We start from the raw sequence: 24,156 nt of genomic DNA, 5'->3' as shown, positions 1-24,156 counted from the left end.
GAATAAATGCCAGAAACTACACCTAGGCATATCATATTCAACCTTCAGGAATATGAAATATCAAAGATAAAGGAAAAAAAAATCATGAAAGAAGCCTGTGGGAATAAACACCTTATTTATAGAGGAGGAAGGATAAGAATTACATCTAACTTCTCCTCAGAAACCATGCAAGCAAGGAGAGAGTAGTGAAATATTTAGACTGTTGAAAGAAAAAATCCTACCAATCTAGAATTCGGAATGCTGAAAAATTATCCTTTAAAAGTGAAGGAGAAGGGCTTCTCTGGTGGCACAGTGGTTAAGAATCTGCCTGCCAACACAGGGGACACAGGTTCGATCCCTGGTCCAGGAAGATCTCACATGCCACAGAGCAACTAAGCCCGTGAGCCACAACTACTGAGCCCGCATGCCACAACCACTGAAGCCCACATGCCTAGAGCCCGTGCTCCATAACAAGAGAAGCCACTGCAATGAGAAGCCCGCACACCGCAAAGAGTAGCCCCTGCTCGCTGCAACTAGAGGAAGCCTGTGCACAGCAATGAAGACCCAATGCAGCCAAAAATAAATAAACTAAATTTATTTAAAAAAGAAAAAAATAACTCAACAGTAAGAAAACAGACAACCTGATGAAAAAGATGTGCAAAAGGCCTGGACAGACACCTCACAAAAGTAGATATACAGACCGTAAATTAGTATATGAAAAAATGCTCCATATCTTATGTCATCAAAGGAATGCAAATTAAAACAACAAGATACTATTACACACGTATTAGAATGGCCAAAATCTGGAGCACTGACAGGACCAAATGCTGACGGGGATGTGGAACAGTAGGAACTCTCATTTATTGCTCGTGGGAATGTAATGGCACCATCACCTTTTTTTTTTTTTCTTTTTTTTTGCTGAGCCACGTGGCTTGTGGGATTTAGTTCCCTGACCGGGGATCGAACCTGTGCCCCCTGCAAGTGGAAGTGCAGAGTCCTAACCACTGGACCACCAGGAAATTCCCAAGATGGTACCACCACTTTGGAAGACTGTTCGGTGGTTTCCTATGAAACTAAACATATTCTTACTGTAGGATCCAGCAATAGTGCCCTCACTATTTATCCAAATGAACTGAAAACTTATATTTACGTTAAAAACCTGCACATGGATATTTATAGCAGCTTTATTCATAACTGCCTAAACTTGGAAGCAACCAAGATGCCCTTCAGTGGGTGAACGGACAAACCAACTATGGTACAACCAGACAATGGAATATTATTTAGTGCTAAAAAGAAATGAGCTATGAAGCCATGAAAAGACACAGAAGGACCTGAAATGCACATTACTAAGTGAAAGAAGACAATCTGGAAAGGCTACATACTGTGTGATTCCAACTGTTTGACATGCTGGAGAAAGCAAACTATGGAGACAGTAAAAGGATGAGTGATTGCCAGGGTTGAGACTGTGGAGGGGTGAACAGGCAGAGCAGAGAGGATTTTTAGGGCAGTGAAAGTACGCTGATATTAAAGGACTGATACATGTCATTATACGTTTGTCCAAACCCTTAGAATATACAAATCAAGCGTGAACCCTAATGAAAACTATGGACTCTGGGTGGTAATGACGTGTCAATGTAGGTTCATCAGTTGTACAAATGTACTACATTGGTAGGGGATGTTGATAATGGGGGATGCTATGCAGAGGTTCTCTAGCTCGCTGCAACTAGAGAAAGCCTGTGTGCATCAACCAAGACCCAACCCAGCCAAAAATGAATCACATAAATTTCTATATATATTTAAAAAAGATAAGTACTGAGTACTATCTCCAAAATTTACGCCCAATGAATTCACTTCTCTTTATTTCCATAGCTACCACCTAGATCAAGCTACCATCATCTTTCTCCTGGGCTATTATAATAGCCCCCGACAGGTCTACTGCATCTATGCTTACCTTTCTACAGTTATTCTCTAATGAGCAACTAAGAATGTTTTCTTTAAAACAAAAAAGTAAACTATTACATATTGCTACTCCCCCAGCCTAAACACCAACCAACTAAAAATCCTCCAACATCTTCTCACTGTACTGAGAATGAAACCCCAACCTGCACTTACAGGGTTGTATACCATCCAGCTCTTGACTGATTTCTGCAATCTTACTTCATTTCCCTTTACCTCTAAGTTACCTCACTCCAGTCACATCAGCCTAATCTCTTTGCTCACATATGCTCAGTTAGGCCTACTTCAAAGCATTATAGTCTTGACCCTCCCCCCTCCTCTGCACAAAACCCTCCTCTCCTGGCTCTCAGCCCGATCTCAAAAGCAGCCTCCCAATGTCGCTCATCATATCAACCTGTTTTGTTTCCTTCACAGAACAAATTATAACAGGAAATTAGCTAAAAATGGTGCACTCTCCCTATAAGGGGTGTGGGCACTAAGAATCACAGCTGGTACTCCAGAAGGGCCCCCTTTCTGCCTGCTCCTTGTCTACACAACCTAAAAAGCAGCTGCCAATTACACTCTGCATACACGTGCATGCACACACAGGTAACCGAAGGGGACTGCAGACAGAGCCAGCAAACCAAAACTTTAAGAAAATAGAGTATTTGCCAAAACTGACCAAAACAATTGGTCCCTGTCAAAATAGTGCACATTTATCTAATATTTTTGTGTGTTAAACGTAAGGATTAAAAACTAATATATCCTCTATCAGTCACATCAGTGCACAAAAGACTCATATTTCTTTTTTCCCCCCACACACTGTATTTTATTTTTACAAGAGATAAATAAACTGACACCAAGCATTGCAAATGGATGACCACAACAAAAGCAACAATGATTGCAATTACCAAACACGAAACAGACTCATACTATGTCATAATATTGACATTCAGTCCAGGAATCCTCCACTGTAACAGCTCCTTTACTTTGCTGTGAAAATTGACTTGTATACTTTTTGCCTCTGAGTCCTGTGGGAATTTTTTTTTATTCAAGAGACTCATATTTCTAAAAGTTGAATTTGCTCGTTTGCCCTTTGGGGCAAGGGATAATTCTACGCAATGTCATTGCATTCCACCTGCAATAAGACATAAGAACTGGATAACCAAACACTGCGTTTCATGTCCTAAATAGGATACCAACCACATTTCTGTCAAAGGACTCTAAACACACTTCAGCATTCCATTAACAAACAATATTATGAAGTCAAATTACATCCAAATGAGGATAAGTAGCCTTGGCCCAAGACTGTGGTTGATGCCACAGTCTCTGGCTTATAAGAAAGAATAAACATTAAAAGTAATCAAGGTATCTGAGAATTCTCTGGCAGTTCAGTTGTTAGTGCTTTCACTGCTGAGGGCCCAGGTTCAATCCCTGGTCAGGCAACTAAGATCCCACAAGCCACACGTTACAGTGGGAAAAAAAAAAAGGAATCAAGGTATATTAATAATACCATTAATAAATGTTGGCCTATATAAACTAGAAATGCTAAAACAATGCTGTTTCACTACATGGTTAAAGAAAAAGAACAAGATTGCAAAAATAAGAAAAAAAGAACAAGATAAAACTTCATGGTAAAGATGACAGATTGAACACAGGCATTTCCTTTCATTCCCCTGAAACCCCACTAAAACACCCAAGGGATTTTTCACAACAGGATTAATTCATTAGGATGAAGAGAACAGAAGACGAGGCAAGAGTATCAAAATCTGGGAAGCTGGTAAGCAGATGGATGAATGGTTAACTAACTCAGCAAGTCCAAGAAGCTGAACTCTAAGAAGGAAGTGTCTGACATACACCTCTAGGAGGAGGAGGGCTGAAGGGAGACTGCCCATCCCTGTTCCTAGCAAAAAGCTAGAGTGGTTTCACTTCTATAAAGTGTGACCGTCTCTGCCTGTGGGGCAGCAGATAGAGAGGGGATACTGTACTTAAAAAAAAAAAAAAGGTGGGGGGGCGTCCCTGGTGGTACAGTGGTTAGGCATCTGCCTGCCAATGCAGGGGCCACGGGTTCTATCCCTGGTCTGGGAAGATCCCACGTGCCGTGGAGCAACTAAGCCCATGCACTACAACTACTGAGCCTGCGCTCTGGAGTCTTTGAGCCACAACTACTGAAGCCCTCGCCACAACTAGGGAAAAGCCCACGTGCAGCAACAAAGACCCAACACAGCCAAAAATAAATAAAATAATTTTAAAAATAAAATAAAATAATTTTTAAACAGGGAATTAAGCAAATATTTAGATACTGAATGCCTGGACCTTTCCCTCTGCCCCCACCCTCACCCCACAGTCAGCTCCCCATCAAGCCTATGCTTTCCAGGCAATCGATCTGAAGATTCTTCTTGGGGAAATCTGACCTCACTAAGAGGGGAAAAGAAAAGACTAAAAACAGTGACATGAGGGTGGGGATGAGGCTTCCCAATAAAATGCCAAATGGTCAACAAGCCTATCCCTTTCACTCAGAGCTTCTAATCGGTTTTAAAATCTTACATGTAACAAAATATAGATTATAACTATACCTAAGCATGTAATCTTAATATAAAGAATGAAACTAATTTGGATTTCACCATGTGATGGTGTCCTTCAGATCACATTTGACTTCCACAGTGCAAATAATAAAGGACCATTTTAGTAAAAGTATCTCTTTTCCTAAGCATCTCTTTTGACCTGTCATTATTTAAATGCATCCTCTTTTCTTATAGCATTAAAAAGTTGAGATATAGTTCACAATATAAAATTCACCACTTTAAAGTGTGCACACTACAGTGTGTTTTTAGTACATTCACTATTTTGTGTAACCATCACCATTATCTAATTCCAGAACATTCCCACCATCCCCAAACAAGCCTTATACCTATTAGCAGTCAGTCCTAATTCCCACACCCCTCCCTCACCCATCCCCTGGCGACTACTAATCCACTTTCTGTCTCTACGGATGTGCCTATTCTGGAAAATTCATATAAATGGAATTACACAATGTGTGGCCTTCTGTACCTGGCTTCTTTCACTTAGCATAATATTTTCCAGGCTCATCAAAGAACAGGTAAAAGTACATAGAACGGGTCATTCCTTTTAATAGTAGACTAATATTCCACTGTAGGCATATACCATGTTTTGTTTACCCATTCATCTCCTGATGGACATCTCGGCTGTTTACAACTTTTGGCTATTATGAACAATGCTCCCATCTGCTTGTTAGTATCCTGTTCTTAAATGTGAGTAAACCAACAAAAATCATTAGACATGTGAAGAAAGGAGTTAACATGAAAGGTCTGTAGACACTAAAATGAATAGGAAAAAAGCAACTGGGAAAACAGGGACAATGAAAAGAGAAGAAAACTTTCAACTAACTTTAAACTTATCATTAATTAACTTCAGGTAGTAAAAAATACTGTGCACATGAAGAAAGCACACAATCCTATAAAAAGGAATAATGAGAGGACAAGAGTACTGTGAAACTAAAAATATGCTCAAAATTTTTTTCAATAGACTTGGACGCTGAGAAAGTCTCCAAGGAAGGAGAATGACGATGACAACAACAAAGACAGAGATGGCAAAATAGAAAGAAATTTTAAGACATGCAAAGTTTCAAAATTTATCTCCTACACATTCTTTTCTCAGGAAGCTTGAAGGATGTGCCTTACTAAAATGAGAGGGTGACAAAAACAGACAACCCTGGGTACAGGAGACAAAGATCCAACACAGGAAAGAAGGAAATGCAAGCCCTAGGATGAGGATGGTGAGCATTTCAGGTTAACCATCCTAAACCAAGAAGATGAAATTTATCAACTATCTGATGTGCCTGATCATACTGAGAGGCCTAAACATCCAAGAGACAGCCTGAAGCTAAATTAGTAATACGTACATAGAAAATTAAGTAAACAATAAATCCAGAGAAAGCAAAGAGTCGGAAACGAAAAGTAGTTACAACTACCACATGACTTAGTCGCGGACACTTTTGTTTTTAATTCAAAGACCTTATTCTCTTTTGTTTAAATTAATTTATTTTTGCTGTGTTGGGTCTTCGTTTCTGTGCGAGGGCTTTCTCTAGTTGCGGCAAGCGGGGGCTACTCTTCATCGCAGTGCGTGGGCCTCTCACTATCGCAGCCTCTCTAGTTGGGGAGCACAGGCTCCAGACACGCAGGCTCAGTACTTGTGGCTCACGGGCATAGCTGCTCCACGGCACATGGGATCCTCCCAGACCAGGGCTCGAACCTGTGACCCCTGCATTAGCAGGCAGATTCTCAACCACTGCGCCACCAGGGAAGCCCAGTGGACACCTTTTATATCGTCAAAATAATAACAAATACTGACCTAAAAATTACAAGACTACTCCATAGTGAGGATGGGAAAACAGGAGAGGTGTGTGTGAACACAGGGCTGGGAAGAGAGGGTACTTCCTGTAGTGGGTAATTACAGAAAATGTCTAGTACTGAAAAATTAACAAGTCAAAATAGTGGCATGTTATTTAGAAATATGGAAGTAAATAACAAAAGGATCCCTCAAGGATCAAAAATAATTACTTGGGGAGGTGAGAGTGGCTGATTTTTTTTTTTTTAATAATGGGCCTTCCACAAGTATTTGACTATCTTAAACTTTGTGTATATACAAACGGAACTTGTGCTCATTCTGCTTTGAAAAGGTTCTGGCTACAGAAATGTCCTGAAGGAAGAAATCTTAAAGATAAACATATAAATACTTCTGAACTAAGGGAAAAATAAAATCACAAATGTGTCCTAAATTTAAGGGCTATGAATGGCCTCTAAGCAATTTAGTGTTTTCTGGAAAGGATAAACGTTCAAGAAAAAAATAAGCTCCAAGATGAAGAAAATCTCTGTATATTCCCCAGCTTATTTAACTGTATACACTGTTCACTGAACTAATGATTTTGTAAGGTAAGAAAATCATTCTTGTAATACTATTTCACATTGTTCTTAAGGAGAGAGACTGAAGAGCCTTTATCAGTTAGTTGTTTCTAATGGTTCTGAAACACTAGTAAAATAATTCTTACGACAATGGCTGAAATTTAGGGCATAAATTGACACCAACTTGCCTCTTTGTGCAGTACATCTCCTTTGCCTTTAACAATTCTAAGCTGGATCTTTGCAGTCTCTCTGCCTGCGATATACTTCCTATGGCCAACTCCTTCTGCTCACTCTGGTCTCGGTGTGAATACCATCGCTCACAGAGGCCGTCTCACCTTTCAGTCTCAAGTGCCTGCTCCCTTTTGTTCTAGATCATTCTAGAGCACTCTAGAGCCTTTTGTCCCGATCTGAAATGATCATTCCCAGAAGGCAGAGGCCTTGTCTGTCGTGTTCACCACTTTACCCCCGCCAGGTCTGTGATAGTACTGGGCAAGTATCAGGCACCCGAGGATCTGCTGACTGAATACGTGGGTATTTACCTCAGTGCTCTTGGTTTTGAAGAGTCTTGTTGCACACTCACCTTTTGGGTTTTTGTTTTTTAACCAATTTGAAAAAAAGGAAAAATCGACCTGCTGTGAGAACACCAAAAACATCCTTCAAAGTGCAGGTGGATGTTTACACTAAAGAATTACTGTTTTTCTGAGGTTCAAATTTAACTGGGAATCCTATATTTTTCTTGGCAATCCCAGTCAGGCAGTAAGAAAGAGAGAAGAACCAGAATGGGATGTGTTGGGGTAGGGGGGCAGCTAAAGGCTGCTATGAGGCCTAAGAAGTTGGGAAGACAGATGAGAAATTTGGGATTTACTGCTTTGTGCTGACCAGTGTAACTTGCCCTTTGCTACCTCCTCAAGAAAACTTCAGTAAAGGTTTACACTACTTTTCAAAAAAATAAACGCAGATGAGAGACTATGTCCTCTGAGAAGTCTTCCCTTATTTTACACCGAAAAACGTTTCCTCCTCCTGTGCCACCTCTGGACTTGGTAAACTAGCACTCTGAATTGTGTCTGTAAGCTCCAGAAGGGCAGAGTTTAAGGGTTTCCTCTGTATCACCGGCATCTAGAACAGTGTGGGGCACAATGTCTGTTCAACATGAAATCTACAAGCTACATCTAAATCAAAATGCGATCAGTTATTTTAGCCGTACTCAGCATGGTAAAGAAAGGTAATTTCAAAGTCTGAAGGTATACGATTAGAACATATACTTACAGTTTCAAAAGTATTCAGGATCATCAAAGGGAAAAACACATTAAAATAATCTCTACCATCTTGAAATCTCACAGGCACAGGTCTTGTGATGGACTGACAAAGAGTTGAAGGGGGTCCGCACTGATCAAAGTCCACAAACATTGCGTATTTCCATTTTAAGACCTCTTTAACGAAGGTGTCAGAGATGGACTGTGCTGACAAGAAAACGTTTACCGGAGAGGAAGGTGAAAAAGATCTGTTTTCACAAAATGGAACTTTGTAGCCTTGCCTGTTGGAATTATTTGGAGTATGACACTGGAGAACGTTGCACAAACCCTTCATTTCAGCCACTGGCTTCTGAGACACCACAGAGACTGGCTGTGGTACTTTCAAAGCAGATTGTACCCCACTTGACTTATTTTGCAGAGTTGGTAAGAGCGCTGACGTATTTACCAAAGACTTGTAAAGACCAGCAATTCGTGAAGTACTACTGGAGGTAAATATCTTAGCAGTGGGAGGTCTCGAAGGTTTAGATGAAGAGAGAGGCAAGCCAGGTCTACGAAATGTATCTTCATCTGCTGCTTTAGCTTCAGAGTGTTTGGAACAGTATTCACCCTGGTTTTCCAGTGTTTCCACACAATCTTTGTATTTACATTTTGTGCTACTCCAAGATTCCAACTGAGGCCGACTCACAGAATCTTCTTCTACCTGGACTGTATCTTTTCCATGAACTACTTCAATGAGTTCATCATTCTCTTTCTCCATTTGTGAACATAAATCCATATCTTCTGGATCACATTGTGTTAAAAATATATTATCCTCCTCTATGTCACTGTTGGATTCAGGTTCTCCCTCCTTCAAAGCTGCCTCTGCTGCTTTTTTAATGACCTCTTCAGGTACATAAGCTGGACCATAACCCCAATCATCTGTGATATCCTCTACATGAGTCAAGCACGAATTCTCTTCATTCTCTTGAACTGAGTTCTTGTTGTCTGGTCTCTGATCTTGCCGAACTGAAAACACTTCACATGGACTTTCAAACTCAAAAAAATGAGAATCCGATTCCTCAAACCGCAAAAGGGACCTTGTATTTTCTTCCTTTATTACATTCTGTTCCACATTTGTGTTAGCTATTGAAGTATGATGCTCTGGACATCCTTTCTCAATGCATGTCTTACCCTGTTTAATGTGTTTCTTAAAACCCACAATTCTTTCATCATCATCATCATCTTCATCAGATTCTGAAATAATAATGACGTGTCCAGAGCAGGTTTCCCTGACACTATTTTGGTTGGCTGTCAAACATCTTCTATCATCTTTAACTTTTCTTTGTAGCTGGGATAAACTTCTTTGGGTTGAACCTGATGGGAACTTAATAACACTGGCTTGAACTATTAAAGATAATATGTGGAGGTCTCTGTCTATCTGAGAATCTGTTAAAGGGTCAGACTTAGGACTGATGCTAAGGACCTGTTCTCTTAAATCAGAAGAAAACTCAACAGTACTCTTGCTAATTCCCATATCTCTTGATTCAAGTCCAGTCACAGGATCTTTAAAGGGAGGTGTTTTCTCCACAAAAATATTGGTCATTTCTGTGAATGAGACCAAATCTTTATTACCAACATGACATTCTAGTATTTGACAACTGATATCAGGGGTGGAGAAAATGCCCAACTCTTCTTCCTGTACTTGTTTCTTTTTCAGCAGTAAACTGTTTTCAGGTTTTTGTTGTCCATTTTTATCATCCAGAACACCATTAGGGCCTAAAGAGAGATTGTGTATGAAGCCATCTCCTTTCTGAGCTCCTGTATCTTTCTTTGAACAGAAACTTTCAATGCTAGATACAGTCAGGTTTTCCTCTAAAGTGGTACTTTTCCTGTCTTGCTTTTTCATTACATGCAATAACTTAGCACAGATTTCATCTTTATGTGCCTTAGTTTTTGCTTTTGAGGTTTTGCCAAGAGCATCATCCTTTAAAGATAAATCCTCATCTGATGTGGACACTTTTTCCAGAGAGTCATTGCTAGAATCAGTCAACAAACCTGTTGATGTGATTATTCCTCTGTCAAATACCTTTTCTGGACCATTTCTTGAAGTACAATTCTGTGGGGTATATGAGGAATTCTCTTTTACAGACTTATGCTTCCCTGTACTTATTTTAACTTGGCCTCGAGCTCTTTCATTCACAAGCCTTTTACTACTCGGCTTCAAGCACAACTCAGCTGAGAGATGGTCTTTGAGTTTCAAATCTTTTAGATAAGTTTGCTCATTATCCTCTTCTATGGCATTATGTGCCTTGCTGAAAATACTCTCTTTCACTTCACATGCATCAGCTTTCATCGGTTCTTTAGAGAATGTTGGGCTGGAGTTTTCCAGACAGTGCCTTTGTTTTTTAGACTTCTTCCCTGTTTGTTCACTTTCTTCTTTATTGTAAGATGCAGGAGGTGTTTTACATGGAGGAGTCAGATCCACAGAAGTGCTACACTGAGGCACTTTGAATTTTATGTTTCTAATAATTTGCTTTAAACAAGTTTGTAACTCATGGGTTTCCTGACTAGTCAACTGCCAACCTAAAGATATATTTCCTCGTAGGTATAAGTTGAGCTTATCCCAGAATCGCTTACAAAGAGTCTGCTGCCCAAGCTGATAGCCTTCTTTAAGGAGACTTCTGATCAGCTGCACACAAGCAAGTTGTACAGAGTTAGATGGCACTGAATGCAGTGACAGAGATATCATTGTTGTGCCTTTGGAGCAGTTTCCAGATGACTTCTCAGAACTCCGAGCAAACGCGGTGGTGGGAAGCTTGGCACATTTTACGATGGCTTCCACCCACTGCTGGGAACTAACCCACAGCAAATGCAAACACTTTTTATTTCTATGCAGTTCAATCACTGACACCAAAATCAGAAGGAAAAACTCAGTGACTGTGTCACACACGGCGTCCGTCTGGTTGAGGACGTCTTTGACTTCAGAATGCAGATGATGAATAACCTCCACTATATAAGCCACACCCAGATCCTTAAGATCCATGAGGGACTGCACAAAGGGGATGAACCACAGAAACGTGCTGTTATGAACACGCATGTCTTGACCGATATCTGACTGAAGCACATTAGCTAATGTTTCCATTTCTTCATACATGTTAGGACAATAATCTGGGCAAATGGCTGATCTCCACCCTGAATCCTAAAATGAAAGAGATACTGACATTCAGATAAACAAGCACCATTCATGACAGGTTTAACACAAAAGTTGCCAACAAGAAAATACACTGCTCAACTTTCCTGTGTTGATGTACATATATGGACCCCCAAGAAATTGAAAACAGTCCAATTTTGAGGTGAAGCTTTCATGAAAAGGTTAAATTTACAAAACCTCCATGTACTCTGGACCTCTTTCCTTCAGTTGGTTTCGATTTCTAGTCATGTGATTTATCTCCCTCATGCCATAATGTTCTACCCTTCCAAAATGTACTTAAAAATTAATCTCTCAAACTGTGCATGCTCTCATTACAGACCATTTTTCCTCATGAGCTACTGTTCAATCAGAAACTGTTTTATGCAACAGTTGATTCAGAATAGCTACATATCATAAAATCAGCAATGCAACTAACCACGTAAAACACTGACTATACAATATAAAGGCAATACAATATCATCTGAATTCTCAAAATGTTTTATACCTTTTTGGTCTTTTCAGGGTTATAATTGTATACCATCTGGCTGCAAGTCACCATATCATCTAAATATGACTCCGGTTCTGACTTGGTCCTTAAATATTAAGAACAAATAGAAATTACTGAAATGAAGGGTAAAAAGAAGAGAAAAATCCTACTGTTAAAGTCAATTATAGTAGACTTCCTCATACAGATTGTTGGAAATCCTGACACAGGAACTGAACGAACCTCACAGAGCTGTTCCGTATGTTCTGGATCTCTTTCCTGTAGCTCACATTGTTGATAATGGTTTGAAATGCCTCAATAGGATCAATCAGTTGACCCCAGACCTTAGATCCAAGACGATCCAGAATCACCATGAAACAGTGTAACGCTGGCCAGAAAGGATCCACACTATCATCTGAAACACAATGGAGTAATTTGCCAAATTACAACACAATTAGAGAAAGGGACTAAAATATATTGAGAATTAAGCATTCTTTACCTGGGTAGCAACAAAACTGAAAGCAAAGCAGGAAGTAATTTAAAGTAAAGTGTTGTCAACTACAGGTTTTAGAAACCTGGCAAACTTTTAAATAATGTCTGCATTTTTTTTTTTAAAGCAATACACCTCTGTTAAGAAATCTTGTTGTGTGGAACAAACTGAGATAGTCCAGATAAACTCAACTTTCTCACCCTATTTGCCAACCTGAAAGAATCGTTCCTCCTCTGCTTCTTCCAGACCTTTATACTCCCATCCTTCAATAAATAACAGAGGTAAAGTAGAAAAAAAAAAGGGAGAGAAAGAAAAACTTGGTATTTTCAGATCTAAACAAAGTCCATGATATGAGAAATCCTGAATTGTGTGTGTCATTCAGTTGGAATAAAGGACTGAACCCCTCATCCACTGGATAAGCAGAGATACATACTCTTTATCCATCCATTCTCAACAAGGCTTTGTTGTTATCTCCATTCCATCCAACTGGCAGGAATTCCCATTACTCACACACTCTTATGCCCGGTCCTTCCCCTCTTCTCTACATGCAGGGGCAAAACACTGCCCTGCTCAAAGACCTTCACTTGCTCCTTAATGTCTTCTAAGGAAATTAGAAGCCCTCAGTCAAGCATCTGTAAGATCTTACTCTTTCTTTCCAGATTTATTTTTGACACTCACATAAAGATACACCACCTACAGAAAAAAACAGATAGCTGGCTTTTTCCAAGTGAGAACCAGAATGGCTTCACTGTTAGCACCACCTGTCATCTTCCGCAGTATTCTTAGGAGGCAAGTGCTCTAACTCACCCAATTACTGTCAACCTTAGAACTTTCTGCTTTATTTCCCTCAGGGCTCTTAGAGTCTACTTTTTTTTTTTTTATCATAGTCGTTCGTGTAGAACTGCTCATATACTTTTTTATCCTCTACTGAAGCTGTCTTATGTCTAGGAAGCTCTCAAATAAGGAAGAAAGTCATTAGTTAGGTGAAGACAATTATGGAATGTTTCTTAAAGAGGGGACTTCCCTGGTGGTGAAGTGGTAAAGAATCCGCCTGCCACAACATAGGCAGAACACTCTATGACATAAAAGACCCTTTTTGACCCACCGCCTAGAGACATGGAAATAAAAACAAACAAATGAGACCTAATGAAACTTCAAAGCTTTTGCACAGCAATGGAAAATATAAACAAGATGAAAAGACAACCCTCAGAATGGGAGAAAATATTTGCAAATGAAGCAACAGACAAATGATTAATCTCCAAAATTTACAAGCAGCTCATGCACCTCAATATCAAAAAAATAAACAACCCCATCCAAAAATGGGCAGAAGCCCTAAACAGACATTTCTCCAAAGAAGATATACAGTTTGCCAACAAACACATGAAAGGATGCTCAACACCACTAATCATTAGAGCAGTGCAAATCAAAACTACAATGAGGTGTCACCTCACACCAGTCAGAATGGCCATCACCAAAAAATCTACAAACAACAAATGCTGGCGATGGTGTGGAGAAAAGGGAGCCCTCTTGCACTATTGGTAGGAATGTAAATTGATACAGCCACTATGGAGAGCAGTATGGAGGTTCCTTAAGAAACTAAAAATAGAACTACCATACGACCCAGAAATTCCACTCCTGGGCATATACCCTGAGAAAACCATAATCCAAAAACAGTCATGTACCACAATGTTCACTGCAGCTTTATTTACAAGAGCCAGGACATGGAAGCAACCCAAGTGTCCATCGACAGATGAATAGATAAAGATGTGGCTATACATACAATGGAATATTACTCAGCCATAAAAAAGAAACGAAATCGAGTTATTTGTAGTGAGGTAGGTGGACCTAGAGTCTGTGGTACAGAGTGAAGTAAGTCAGAAAGAGAAAAACAAATACTGTACGCTAACACTTACATATGGAATTTAAAAAAAAAGTTCTGAAGAACCTAGGGGTAGGACAGGAATAAAGATGCAGACATAGAGAATGGACGTGAGGACACGGGGAGAGGGAAGGGTAAGCTGGGACGAAGTGAGAGAGTGGCATGGACTACCACATGTAAAATAGCTAGTGGGAAGAAGCCACAGAGCACAGGGAGATCCGCTTGGTGCTCTGTGACCACCTAGATGGGTGGGATGGGGGTGTGGAAGGGAGACGCAAGAGGGAGGGGACATGGGGATATATGTATATGTGTAGCTGATTCACTTTGTTATACAGCAGAAACTAGCAAACCATTGTAAAGAAATTATACTCCAATAAAGATGTTAAAGAAGGAATCTGTAGACTCCACTCGCTGCAACTAGAGAAAGCCCATGCACAGCAACAAAGACACAACACAGCCAAAAATTAATTAATTATTTTTTTCAAAAGTAAGTTAACTTCCTTGGGCTTCAGTTTCTTCTTTTATGAAAGTAACGTGCTGAGTTAAACTCTAAAGGTCCTTTCCAATTAAAAATTCTGACTCTGTGACCAAAACCATAAAACGGTCATTCTTTCTTTCCTCCACATCATACACCCAAGTTCTTACAGTGACACTAGTATTTTCAAAGTGCACCATCATCACAATAGTCAGCAAATAAAGTTTATTACCATCTGATTGCCTCTCCATGGCGTGAAGTATTGATTGCATAAAATCATTCTGTTTGTTTGAGCCCAACAACAGTGAATCCATGGTTTGCTCCTCAAGAATGGTCAGCAACATGCAGATACCTGTAAGATCACGTATAGTTTTCTTGAATTGATTAAATAAAACTGTTCTAATGTCTTCTCCAGTTTAGTTGGCAAAAAGAATAACAAGACAGTAAGATGAAACCAAACAGTATCCAGTGCCTCAGACATTGAAGTCTGAGATATTCATATACAACTCCTCCTCCTAAGAACAGAACTTTAGACTGAATAAAAAGGGAAAATGGCACGAACCTGGTTAGAAAACCATTTCCAAAATGACTACCACACAATTTGCATCTCATAATATCAAAGACCCCTTAAATTTTAAGATCACTATATTTCAAGTACCAGTCACTGCCAAATATACACATGACTGTAAGACTCTGAATCAATGAAGTAGGACAGAACTACTTTAAGTCAATATACAACTTGATGAAAACCAAAGTTAGTATCGCTTTCTCCCAGGAAATATTTTACAGATGGGAAAAGAGGTATTAAACCTCTGTTTCAAGAGATCAAAACCCTATTAAGTTCAGCTGCTGTGCTAATACGGTAACATCTAATACTGCCTTAAATAAAAGATCTATTTGCCATACTTGAAAATGTACCTCTTACACAGATGATTTCTAGGATAAGAAATGTTTAAAGACAAGATGTTGTAATAGTCAATTTAATGACAGAACAAGAATTGTGAACTATGAAATCCTTTATTTAGCAATTTTGATCAGATTACCAGAAGAGATCCCTTCCCTTGCAGGATAATCGTAAGAAATATTGGAAAATACTAATTATATGTGTGTAGGAACAATACTCACCTAACCAATAGTTTTTGTAGTTGGCAGTATCATACATGTGTGAAGGCAGAAGAATCAGTTTACCCTTCTCAAGGACAGAAGAAGTATCAATGTCTGGACTTTCGAAAAGCCCCAACTCAATAACTTTAAAAAGGCAAGTCAAAACCTCCTGTAAGTCATAATAATCATCTCTGTTCACTTTCCCCAAGTTTCTTGCTGTCAGGATAGCCCAACGTGAAACCTAAAAGTTTAGCACATTCATTACTTCATTTAACACACAATTGTCTACAGAAAGAATACAGTTAAAATAAGATTCTCTACAGATTACAGAGGACACAAGATACATCAAATACTTTAAAAAAATCATTGCACCGTATATCTTAAACTTATACAGTGCTGTATGTCAATTATACCTCAATAAAACTGGAAGAAAAAAACTATCATATAGAATAAAGTACTTTAGGAAAAATACATGATTTTCAGACATTTAAAGGAAATAAACCAAAAGGTCCATGATGACAGAAAAAAAAAAAGACGGAAGATACTAATTACAATTGAACTTTGAACAACACACAAGGGTTAGGGGCACCTACCCTCTGCGTAGTTGAATACACTAATATAATTCGAATATAACATAGTTGGCAGCCCTCCATATCCTGGTTCTGCATCATGGATTCAACTAACCTCGAACTGTGTAGTACTATACTACATGCTATTAAAAAGGATCTGTGTATAAGAGGACCCATGCAGTTCAAACCCCTGTTGCTCAAGGGTCAACTGGAATGCGACATGTGAACCTTACTTGATCCTGATTTGATCTAACCCTGATAAAGCATTTTTGAGAGAGTAACTTCCACTCAAATACTGACTAGAAATATATTATTATTATTATTATAAGTGTGTCGATGTAATTGTTCTTTTTAAAGAGCACTTACCTTTTTGATACACGAACTAAAGTATTTTATGGATGAAATGCTCTGATGTCTAAGATTTGCGGTAACTAAACAGGAGTAGAATATTGACCACATATTGATAACAGATGAAGCACAGTGATGGATATATGGGGGTTCACTACACCAATCTATTTTTGTATGTTTGTAATGTTCCATAATAGAAAGTTAAAAAAGGAAAAATGAAAAGAGAAACCTCAGAAGAAATCAAAGGTCACCTCTACATGGCGATATAGCATAGGGAAGTGATTTTAAATTTATTCTGCACTACAAACTGAATTTAGTGATCACAACCAACCTTAAAAACTAAATAAATTTTTTTAAAAAAATCAGTGGGCTTCCTTCATAGTAACAGTAAGTACTGTTTTGTGAAATGTTTAGGTCACGTATGTCTATATGTGTGTGAACTCGATGAAGAATATTTTTACTTAGGTTATGGGCAGAAAAGTTTGCAAAACATAGAACTAGTGGACAAAAGAATGGGCTCTATGCCAACATAATTAAGTAATGGATTTTAAGCTATCGAAAAAAAATACAAAGGAATCAATGAGTCTATAACTTATGATAAACAGATGAATAAATGAAGAGCAGGGAAAATGGCTCTTGATTATAGTATAATCAATGTCAAGTGCTGACTGGTAAACGTGTAAAGTGCTGGGGTTGAAACTATTTTGCAATCTTAGAAAAACTGGCTCAGGGAAGAACCATCAGGTAATGCTAAATTTAGGAGAACATTTTGGTGAGGAGTAAGGTATTTATGTGATCTTAGAGTACTTAAGAAATAGACATTGTACAGTGAAGAAACTGGACAACACCTCAACTAGATGATCAAAATTAACATCACCATGAGAGGCCGGATGATATGGCATGCCGTATATCTGACAGCCTGAGAAGGACATAACATCCTTCACTTATGTAGTTTTCCAGTTGGAACGTATAACCGAAGCCTAACCATGCGCAAGCATCAGACAAACCCAAAATGAAAAGCATTCTATTTTTTGTAAATGGGAGGGAGGCAGAAATGACTATTCTTCAGAAATGTAATTGTCATAAAAGACAAAGATAGGCTGCGGAAATGTTACAGATTAAGGGAGACTAATGTAACACAACTACATGTAAATCCTGATCCTGGTCTGGATACTGGAGTACAGGGGGAAAATGCTACAAAGTACACTGGATCACACGACACAACTGGAAAACAGACCTTACTGTGTCAATGTTAAAGTCACTGAAGTTTATAATATTGTGAGAATATACTTATTCTTAGGAAATATACACTGAAGTATTTAGGGGCAAAAGGCTATGATACATGCAACCTACTCTCAAATGGTCAGAAAACAAACAGCTTTGTAGTTAACTGAAAGCAAATGATAGAACAAATGGAGTGAAACATTAGTAATTGGTGAATACAGCTAAAGAATATACAGGTGTTTTCTACTTTTTTTATTTTTGAGAATTTTCTGAAAATTTTAAAGTATTTTCAAATAAAAACTTTAAAAAAAGCATTAGGGCTCTGGATCAGGCTGCCTATATACAAATCCCAGTCACCATACTAGCCTGTGTAACTGTGGTTAAGTCTCCTGACTCAGTTTCCTCACCTACAAAAACACATATATAATGAAGAATACAGTCATTCCTGGCCCTGCAGACCCAGTCACCCAGTCTGCAAGTTCTTGGCCCAGGTCCTGGTTGCTCAGCTGGACCTGCTTCCTCTACTGCTTTGCAGCTTTAAGAAAGCCAGTCCCGGAGAGCAGCTGGCTGTACTTTCTGTCAGTCTTCTTTCACAGGCAGGAAAGCCCCACCCTTATTTTAAGCACAGGCCTCGACTCTGGTTCTACCCTTGCCTGGAGTAGACTTGTAATTCTTATTATCATGCACAAACTCAGTCCCCTGCTACCTACAGCCACCCAGGCCGACATACAGGTTTCCACCATGTATCACTTTGTATTTCTGTTCCATTACTGGTCCAAAGAAACATTTACCCTTTAAAAAGTGGGACTATACCTTTTAGAATTCCACTTTTTGAATTCTTTTCTATCATTGTTTGGGTTTGGCACAAAGGAGACAGAAATTCACCACCATTCTGACTGGAAACCCCATTACCGTGTTCTTTCTTCGCCACTTAAAAAAAAAAGCCTCTTTACTATCCTTCTATTGGCAGAGCAACCCTTCGTGGCTATTGTCTTAACGTTGTAACTCAGTTCTAGAGGCCAATGTGCACAGGTCCTACTGCACACGCTGCCTCGCCACATGATGTTAAGTCCTCAAACTCGAGCAATCAGCTCAAAGTCAGGTTCCAAGCCTCTGGTGTTGCTCTCTGCTTCTGTCTACCTACTGTTCTGATTCACATGTTCCTCTTCCTGTTTGGCACCTAAGAACTGAATCTCCTTGTTCTCCCCTCTACCCCATCACCTGTTAAAAATCTCATCTATTAGCAAAATAATTATTTCAAGTGTTTTAACTGGTATTTCCATGTGCTTGGAGCGGGGCAGGCAAGCAAGAAAAGCAAGAGAGAACTCTCCTTCTTCGTTAGTTCAGGTCAACACACTGAAAGTTCAGATTATTCCCTCATTTGTCTTTTAAACTGAAGCATCACCTGTCAGAACTGTTTCCCTACTCTTTTAACCCTCTTCTTTGAGCCCCCCAGCACCCCCTCCTGAACTACAGTAATGTTACAACAACAAGAGAATAACTTTGGCAAATATTTTAAACAAAGTACACATCAAAAACCTCTATTATAGTTATCTGTAATATAGGTGCAAAAATAAAATATCCCCTCTTCCACTGCCTAACACTCACACTCACCATTTCATTGGGATGGACCAAAAACAAATAGATCCCTGGATGTTTGTCAAAAACCTGAAAGGAGCAGTTAGCTTGTTCCATCCGGCAAAGTGCTTCAACGCATAATTCATCTAAATAGAAAAAATAAGGCAGTAAACATAAGACATAAATCTTATCAACGTATCAAGATTCCCTAAATTTGGCTCCTTCAGTTGCTCTGTAAGTAAATGAAAAGTTGCTCCTTTTTTTTTTAAACTGAGGCATAAAATTGCTGTAAATGTAGGAATGATATTTAGCTGCTGAAAGACCGGTAGGTTGATCATAGTGTGTGCCTATGAATTGCTCTGACTTTCCTAGTACAAACATCTTTTTTCACACTGGGCATAATTATCTCCAGAGAGCACCTTCTTAGAAGTATGGCTATAGGTCCAATTCCATTAGCATTTTACATTTTGATCCATGAGGACTTTATCTTGTACCCCAGGGATAAAATCAGCTTTGCCCCACAAATGGCTATTTTGTCCTACTCTCAGTTACTGAGTAATCCATTTTCTCCAGTGGTTTGAAATGCTATCATCAGCAAAGAGTAAATTCCCCAAATATATTCGGTTTACTTCTGGAGTCTCTACACTGCTCCATGAGTCTATCTGTACCAGCACTATCTTAATCCCTGTTGCTTCATGGAAATTTCTTCATCACTCTTTCAAAAGTATACTGAATAGACTCATACGTTTACCATATCAGATGAATCAACTTTATTTTGTCAAGCTTCAAAGAATATTGTAGTGACAGTGGTTAGCTTTGGGAAGGAGGGACAATGACTGGAAAAGTAAGAGGAGAGCTTCTGGTGTGTTGATGATGATTTGTTTCTGACCTGGGTGCCAGCTACACAAGTATGCTTAGTTTATGAAAAATCAAGCTTATATAGTTTTCTGGATATGGTACTCTTTAATAAATGTTTGAAAAATGACTTGTTCGAATTTAAAAATCTAGTTATTTTGAATTTATTTAGAAAGAACTGATTTATCTAATAAATCTTTAGATATACTTTTCAATTTACTGAAAATACAGAGGATAGAGAAACAAGTCAAATAACATGACAAGGAAGAAATCAGAAAAGTCCAGGAAGCACATTATTCTTTAGGGCAACCATCTGGTCTCAGCAAGTCAAAGTTATGACAAAAAAAAAATCTATCTATCTATCTATCCATCTATCTATTTATCTAACTATATCTATACCTGTGCACACATACGTAAAAGTAAACTATTCTGGATTAAAAGAGATGTAAGAAATATGGAACCAAATGGAACCAAATGCACAGTCCCTGATTGGACTCTAATTTAAATAAATCATCCAAAAAACACATTTTGCAACTACTGGGAAAATCTGAATGTGGACTAGATACAGTAGTGGGTGCCTTAAAGGTACTGTTATTTCGTTAGATTTGACAGATCAGGAAAATGTCTTCAAGAGATTCATATTAAGAAATGCAAATATAAATGGCCAAAATCTAGGCAGACATAATATGCTATGCCATTGTGATTACTGAAAACTACTACAGACCAGTGGTTCTCAACCTGGCGATTTTGTCCCCCACTGGCCCTGACCCCCAACTCCCAAGGGACGTTTGGCAATATCTGGAGACAATTTTGCTTGTCACAACTAGGGTAATGGGGAGAGCAAGTCACTACCAGCATCTAGTGGAGAGAGGGCAGGGATGCTGCTAAACATCCTACAATAAACAGCATGTCCCTCACACACCAAGATTTATCCAGTCCAAAATGTCAACAGTTCCAAGTATGAAAAACCCTGCTACAGACAAATTCCAAGAATGAAAATTAATTGAATGGATAGAAGAATAAATATGTGATGAAGCAAATACAGCAAGATATCAGCAGCTGTACAATCTATGTGGTGTGTATATGGTATTCACTGTGTAATTCACTTTTCTAGGTTTGGAAATGCTCAAAATAAAACGTTTGGAAAAAAAAGTATCCTAAGTATATGTTTAAGAAACAGATTTTCAATATAGATAAACCCAAATTCTTACAATTCTTAAAATATAAAAATGATACAACTGTGAAACACCCAAGATACTCACTAACACGCTCATGTAAAAGCAAATAAGGATATTTCAGTATTTCAAGAAGAGCAACTCGAAGCTTATTTTTAAAGTCTTGGCCAGTAAGGTCAAACAGCTGTGCCTCTCCATTGTTGTCTACTATATGTAACTCGTCATCGTCTCCAATTTCTCCCTTCATGGCCTTTTCAAAGTGATTTATGAGACGTGAGGTTTCTAATTCCCATAAAACCTACAGGAAAAGAAAAACGGGCAGTGTGCTTTATATCTTATTAGCAACAAAATATACTGGATGTGACGATCCTTCTAGAAAGCCTTTTCCTAAGCATAAAAATTCAGAAGTTTAAAGAAGTACCAGGGCTTCCCTGGTGGCACAGCGGTTGAGAGTCCGCTTGCCGATGCAGGGGACACGGGTTCGTGCCCCGGTCCGGGAAGATGCCACATGCCGCAAAGCTGCTGGGCCCGTGAGACGTGGCTGCTGAGCCTGCGCGTCCGGAGCCTGTGCTCAGCAACGGGAGAGGCCACAACAGTGAGAGGCCTGCGTACCAAAAAAAAAAAAAAAAAAATTATATTAGATTTAAAGAAAACAGTCACTGAACATAAAAGTGGCTTTTATGATACATGAACATGAGTACATAGAGCATGAGATGTTTACAACATTGCTCTTGCAGAGTTTTGTTATCAACAGCACTGTCAACTATACTCTATTGAAAAGGAAATGAGAAGTTGGAGCTTCTTTACACAAGCTGGGCCTTCTCTGACTTCCCTCCTATGTTCCAGCCATAGGTAATTACCTTGAAACATCAGCTTTAGCATAAAGGCATTGGTTAGCTTCATCGCTAGGCAACTTTGTAAACGTAAAGTTTTCCTCAAAATGTTCATAACTTATCATCCCCTCCTCTCTTCTATATTATTATACGTAACTCTATGGTCTGTATTCCATTTCTCACCAGATAAATATAATAAACCAATATTCAAAGCCACATATTTAAAATTATATGTTTCACTTTGGTTCCTGTGAATGAAAAAAATGTTTGTCTTTATTGATTTATAGCACTTAACATTAAAAAATGAAGAGAGGGGAAAAAGAGAACTATTAGCCAATAAAAGAATAACCCAAGCCATTCAGATACCTGGTTGTTAAGAAAGTCAAACACAACGACATTAAAACATGAACCCAAAAATACCCCATACGTCACTTCATTTCATGAAACTGTTTCACATCAAAATGTCTAAAAGTGGAGGATTATAAAATTCTGCTTTAGATTTCAATTCAATTCCATCAATCAATAAGCATTTATTCAGCACCTACTATCTACCAGGCTATGAGTTACATACTACACGTATATTAGCATTCACAGTTTAAATCACGTTTTCAGTTCCCTGAATGCTTCCAACAGAGTTTAAATTTATTCTCTTCCTAGTTATCAAGCTCTGAAAAATACTGCCCAATTAATGTAAAGTACCTTATGTAAGAATGGCAATTCATCCCTTGCTTTGTGGTATTCCGCCACACATTCTAAGCAGTAGCAGAGGTCTTCATCAGCTGTTTGAAATTCACTGGAGTGGGTCTTGGATGCATAGCGTTGCAGGAAGTCAATGGTGGAAATACCACCTGGTGTACACCAACAACATGTGCTCATTCTGTACCTGTATCCAGAAAAGAAGACATGGAAAGACTAAAGAAAAAAAAAAAAACACACAACACTTCAGGCCTATTCTGGTGGAGAATGGGTACATTTCCTACTAATGATCATGTCTTCAACTTACAATGTGCCTCGACCACATCCAGAACATTCTGCTGGCCAGCTTATCAATCACTGGCTAAACTCAATCTGAGCTTACTCGTAAAAACTTTACCTGTGACACATGAAAAATAATGAAATGAAAGCAGTTAGTAATAAACATCATAAGGCAACATACAGCTGTGTTATAAAGCCGGCTCAAAACTATACAGTACTGATGGGAAATTATATACAGAGACATAGAATTATCAATGTTTTCAAAGTACAGAGTTTGGAGTGTTCTAATCATGTACTGGAGTCAAGTGAAAAGTTCAGGAAACCTTTCACATTCCCTGAGGCCCTGCTCCCGAAATCCCTGGAAACCTTAGAAATCCCCAAATATTAGTCCATACCAATAACAAAAACTCATATAGAGAAGAATTTTCTCTTGGTTTGGAAGTATATATACACATGAATTTGCACATGTGTGTATGAACTGCTGCCCATAACTCACTGCTCGTCAAGGCAGTATAAACTGTAATGGCTGCAAATATAATAGCTACAAAACTATTCCTACTAAGTTTGAAACTTACAGTTTTCAACTGTCTCCAATTTGGGGTTTTATACTACCATCAGAGCCTCCACCATCCAAACTCAAGTAAAAAGGGTTAAATGAAATTAATTTCAGAGATTGGTTCAAGATGGCGGAGTACAGGATGTGCACTCACTCCCTCTTGCGAGAGCACCGGAACCACAACTAACTGCTGAACAATCATCAACCGGAAGACACTAGAACTCACCAAAAAAGATACCCCACATCCAAAGACAAAGGAGAAGCTGCAATGACGAGGGGTGCAATCACAATAAAATCAAATACCATAATTGCTGGGCTGGTGACTCACAAACTGGAGAACACTTATACCACAA

The 24,156-nt window shown here is 38.8% G+C and overlaps 1 protein-coding gene across 1 annotated transcript in view; it reads right to left on the bottom strand.

Annotated features, from left to right (window-relative positions):
- LOC308609698 (putative helicase senataxin) overlaps positions 1 to 23,461 on the bottom strand; it is a 61,529-nt gene extending 38,068 nt beyond the window's left edge. The window contains exons 1-8 of the mRNA XM_081223410.1: positions 22,972 to 23,461; positions 21,527 to 21,737; positions 19,446 to 19,555; positions 15,712 to 15,931; positions 14,819 to 14,938; positions 11,986 to 12,157; positions 11,764 to 11,851; positions 8,103 to 11,267 (exon numbers count right to left, since the gene is read on the bottom strand). Coding sequence (XP_081079536.1) covers positions 8,103 to 11,267; positions 11,764 to 11,851; positions 11,986 to 12,157; positions 14,819 to 14,938; positions 15,712 to 15,931; positions 19,446 to 19,555; positions 21,527 to 21,737; positions 22,972 to 23,148 — 4,263 coding nt within the window. The 5' untranslated portion in view covers positions 23,149 to 23,461. The remainder of the gene's footprint in view (positions 1 to 8,102; positions 11,268 to 11,763; positions 11,852 to 11,985; positions 12,158 to 14,818; positions 14,939 to 15,711; positions 15,932 to 19,445; positions 19,556 to 21,526; positions 21,738 to 22,971) is intronic.
- Positions 23,462 to 24,156: the final 695 nt, after the last annotated feature.

The sequence above is a fragment of the Mesoplodon bidens genome (genome assembly GCF_964165515.1).
Source record: "Mesoplodon bidens genome assembly, chromosome: Y".
Classification (NCBI taxonomy): Eukaryota; Metazoa; Chordata; class Mammalia; order Artiodactyla; family Ziphiidae; genus Mesoplodon; species Mesoplodon bidens.
The sequence above is the reverse complement of the archived record's forward strand: the minus strand, read 5'-3'. Positions and strand labels throughout refer to the sequence as shown.